The following is a 5,000-nucleotide window of genomic DNA, read 5'->3' as shown; positions in this document are numbered from 1 at the left end:
ACATAAAATCTAACAGTTGCAGAAATAATAATATAAGGCTAAATTATTATGAAAATCAGGCTCCGAATAATTCTCGTTTTGTTCACACCAGCGCAATAATTTGCTCTGGTCTAAAAATAGATAGACTGTAACTTTTGATAAATTTTACCTTTTGTTCCATAAAATATCCATATCTAGACATTATTTGATGCATGATCGAGTATTTATGAATATGTGTTTCTTTTGCCACCTCACAGCCAAATTTTAAAGGTTATTTATTTCTATTATTTACATTGGAACGTGAGCTGTCAAGACAGGAACATGTGGTTTGCCATGTGCTTCTCGACCTTTGTTTACGTTTGGGGCACCTAATTTTACTGCTCTATAGGCACTTTTTACTAGTCGATTACTTGTGGTCGATGTTCCTGTTCTTATTCTACTCTTCCGCCACTTCCTCGTCATCGTCTCTGCTTCATTCTCCTCCTCTTCTTCTTGTTCCTCTTCCTCAGAATCTTCCTCCCGATCTTCTTCTTCTTCTTCGTCATCATCCTCCTCCGCCGTCTCTCCTCCTCTTCCTCCTCCTCCTCCTCCTCCTCCTCCTCCTCCTCATCCTCCTCCTCCTCCTCCTCCTCCTCTTTGGATTCTGCCCGAGAAATAATCAATTTTAATTTAGGAACTATGATGTCTGTTTAATTATTTATCAACCTATTTATATTTTTTTTTATTGAAATCTTTTTTGCTGTTGTTCGTTGTTGGTTTTTTTTTTAATGGAGGGGGGGGGGAGTGTTTTGTTTGTATGTTTGTTTTTGTTTTTATATTGTTTTGTTTTTTTGTTTTGGTTTTTTTTTGTCCGCTTGCTTTATTTTATTGTTTGTTTGTTTGTTTTGTTTTGGGGTTGTTTTTTTGTGTTTTTTTTATTTTTGGATTTTTAGGGGGGTTGTTTTGTTTTGTTTTTGTTTTTTTTTTGTTGTTTTTTTTTTTTTTTTTTTTGTTGTTTTTTTTTTATTTGTTTTGTTTTCTCTTCTTTTATTAGGTTTTCATATTTTTTCAATTTGTTTTTTTCTTTGTTTACTTCTTTCCTGAATTGAACTTTCAATATTCAACACTTGACTTGATCATTGATATACCTAGACTCCAACTTTTCAATAATAATTTATTTTGATGGTGCCTTTTTTTTTCTTTTCTTTTACTGTCATCCAGCAATGAACCTGGCGGATGTGACTTGTTTGACCTACTTACAGCTGTTCATCTATATCCTGGCAATCTTGGCTTTCCTGGGTCTGCTGATTCTGGGTTACTTCTGGTTCAAGACACGAAGGCAGATTGCCAACCAAGGAAGCGGTGGAGGAGGTGGAGGGCGTCGATCCAGCAGGGTTGCCAATAAGGGCCGTAGCAACCCTCCCAACATCAAGGGTGGCTGGTCTTAAATCCATCGATTCCCGTGAAAGAAAAGGAAGGAGGACAAGAGATAAAAAGAATAAATGAAAAAGACTTTCTGATTACTAATGCAAAATTAAGATCTTGGCAGAATACGGAGAATGGGAGAGCGAAGTGTACAAGACTACTGGTCTCAAGGCGGACTCTAAAAAATGGTTTGACAATCATTGACGTCATATTAATTGGATAAAGTATGAAACGTACATCAATCATCGAGTTGCATTTAGATTCATTGATATATCGATAAGTAGGATAAAAAAAAAATATCAGATATGTACCACGACCTTGTTTAGGAAAAGTAAGGCGTACCCTTGTTAATAATTTCAAAAGTATGGTGGCCTTAAGGATTTGCTAACATGATGAATTCGGAGATATAATTAGCCAGTTAACTGCCGTAATCGATTTTTGCCAAGATGAGACATTTAAATAGATCAATATTTGAAGGACGAGTTTTCTGGTCAAATTTTAAAGTACGTGTTTTTCCAATAAACTGGATTATATGAAATAAAAAATATGGATTTATTCCAATTGTAGTCTGGGCAAGTTTTCCGATTGTACCAAAATTACGTAGTATATCAAATGTGGAAAACAAGATAGAGAATTGATCGGTAGACACGTCCATTCCATTCAACATTTAACATTAATTAAGATTAGTCTGTTTGAAATTTAAAACTAACTCGAGAAAAAAAGACATGGATATTCAATTTATCGTCTTCCTAAATTAAATATTACGAACTTGTAATGCATTTAGATGGTAATCGGGGATTTAATTTTATCGCAAGATTCTGGAGTGGGTAAATTTCTTAGTAAACTCGATTTAAATTCAAATAAAATTTGTTTATTGTGGCAAGAGAATCGCATAGTTGGTATATTCAATATCATATAGCGAATTTCTTTCCAAATCTCACGAAAACAAATGATTTGCATTTGTATTTAGTTTGCTTTAAATTAACCCATTTCTGTCTTTGCATCAACATTAACTCTTTGATTGTCATTTGCCATTTACTGCGATCAAAAATTGAATGCAGGTAACTTTTCACGTTACAGCATTGTTACACTAATGTTCCATCAACTTCATGTCATATAATTTGAAATCAATCCCTGATAACAATGACAAAGTCGGGAATTTGCGTGTTTACACCTGTTACATAACCAGTTTATCTGTATACATATTATTCTTCATTACGCACCTTACGAAGTTTAGATTACATATTATTTTGAGAGTTAAATCAATAGAATAATTTGCCATTATTCATCTCTCTCCAATACATGCTCAATTAGAAGTTCATTCAAAGTTATCCGTACTTTGTATGTCATAGAGAGGTTGTCCTTTTATATAGGTACATATTACATTATCAACAGCTCACGTCTGCGTCGCACTATTGTTATTGTTATTCAGCATTTTAAGGGAGACATTTTTTCTGGTTTTTGTTTATGTTGAAGCTATTCATATTTTTTTAAAGAGTATGATGATATGTCTTGAATTGAAATTTTATACAGAATCGAATACAGGATTAGATTAATCAAGTGGAAACTTCTCGAATAAAACTAGTTTATATTTTTACTTTCAATTGAAGATCAAACACAAAAATAATGGTAAGAAAAATATGTACCGTTTCATGTTTGTGTGTTAACATGAGTTGTTATTTTACCCAGCACGTTCAATAAACCAACATTGTTGACTTCTTTTGACTTGACTTATTTCTCATGTTACATGATTGTATATTATATGGGGCGTGGTTATTTGTATTATCCTTATCATTATCCAGGGATGTTTACTTATTAGATTACTGAAAGCAGAAAATAGATCCGTCCCACGAAGCGCCCAGCCAAATTCAGATCTTAATGCGTTTCCTTGTATCCCGGCTAAAATTTTAAGTATAACTTTGTCTTTTATCTGTATATCGATGGTCGCCAGTTCAAACCTCTGAAGTCTCGATTTTCACGATCGGGGATCAAAACTCTGAAGTCTACATACGAGCTTTGCGCACCATGTTTTATTTAATTATGGGCAGATCAGACCTCTGATGATCCGCCGATCGTGAAAATCGGGACTTCAGATGTGGGACCTGCCGACCATCGATGTTACTTCAGCCAATGTCAACGATGAGCATTATGCTGAAAAACAAAGCTTGAACTCCACTGCCTAAGACTAACAGCCGAAAGAGTGGGTTTAAAATATTCACTTGTCATGGCCGAGGTGATGGTGTTTGGTAAGAGATTCCCAGTCCCGAATGGTACGCGACAAGAACGAATGTCGGTATGCCTCTGTTCGGCAAAACTGCTGCTTCGCTGCATCTGGTTTTGTGCGTGTGGCTCTGTGTTCTCGGGTATATTTCGAGCGTGTCATTCTGGACAGCTATTTGTTCATACATTATTTTCTGAAAAAATACAATGACAATTGTTGTCAGCAAGGATAGACACGCACATTTTCTTTTTCAAAAATATTTTGTGAAGGAAAATTATAATCTTGGATCTAAAACGAAATGTCATTTCAAGTACTGAAACTATCGATCACAAGCTCATAGGATCTATAACTATTTCAAAATTTGTTAGAATTATTTTCATATCCTGTAAAATATCTTATATTTACGTTCTTTGTTTTGTGGTGGTCACGTAATTGTAGGTACATTATATATATATATATATATATATATATATTATTATATAATATATATATATATATTTTTATAATTAATGACATATATAAATATATATAGTGATGTTTTGCTTTTCAGCTTGGCTTATCAACATTAATTGTGAAAGGAATTCCTTCCTGTTGGGTGATGACTCGGGACAAATGCAACAGGAACTGCGCTTTTCTTTCTTTTGGTAATTAGCTGCGATTGCACTCGTTACACACGCAAAGGGACCGAGGTCGATCCCGGGTGCAGTGATTGGGTAGCTGGCTCTGTTAGATCTGGAGGAAAGTAGGCCTTGCGATAGACTGGCGTTCTATCCAAAGGGTAGCAAGCAATTGCTATTGCCCTTGTTCACGCTATAGAAACCGGGATAAACTCTGGCTCCATGGGCCGAGTGGCTCTAAAGCGAGGCCCGGAATAATCCATTGCTTAATCTGGGATTTGGTCAGGGGATTGGCGAAGTAATTTATCCAATATTTCTCTCTTTGTTATTATAGCTGTGTTTTAATAGCTTGTATATTTTTCTATCCAATAACAAAAATGTTAAGAAGTCGAAATGGAAAATGCCATGAATGTGTGATGAATTAATTAAAAGCTTTATATAAACAGTTCTTGTGACAATAAAAGATGGCTAGGGTTATTGGTCAGTACTGACCCCCCAGGCGCTAGCACCTGCGGCTCAGTACTGACGAACATGTGCCAGCGCCTGGGGGTCAGTACTGACCAATAGGTCACAACAAGATATGAAGTGAGTAGAAAAGTGCCAGAAGACAATAGAGAATAAAAAAATTTTTCGCGGCGGTGGTGGGGTTTGAACCTGCGACCTTATTGGTACGACAACTCCGCCTGGCAGGTGAGAGCGTGGCTCTACCGTGTGAGCTATCCACGAACACAGAAAAATATTCGTTTCAAACCCAAAGTCATTTCTAGATCCCTCTCTCA

At 35.7% G+C, this 5,000-nt stretch overlaps 1 protein-coding gene across 1 annotated transcript in view; it reads left to right on the top strand.

The window, feature by feature from the left end:
* The window catches only part of LOC144971853 (uncharacterized), a 14,134-nt gene extending 11,235 nt beyond the window's left edge, over positions 1 to 2,899 (top strand). The window contains exon 10 of the mRNA XM_078912928.1: positions 1,180 to 2,899. Coding sequence (XP_078769054.1) covers positions 1,180 to 1,406 — 227 coding nt within the window. The 3' untranslated portion in view covers positions 1,407 to 2,899. The remainder of the gene's footprint in view (positions 1 to 1,179) is intronic.
* Positions 2,900 to 5,000: the final 2,101 nt, after the last annotated feature.

The sequence above is a fragment of the Berghia stephanieae genome, chromosome 4 (genome assembly GCF_034508935.2).
Source record: "Berghia stephanieae isolate SIO BIC M18660-M18661 chromosome 4, UCSD_Bste_1.3, whole genome shotgun sequence".
Taxonomy (NCBI): Eukaryota; Metazoa; Mollusca; class Gastropoda; order Nudibranchia; family Aeolidiidae; genus Berghia; species Berghia stephanieae.
The sequence above is the reverse complement of the archived record's forward strand: the minus strand, read 5'-3'. Positions and strand labels throughout refer to the sequence as shown.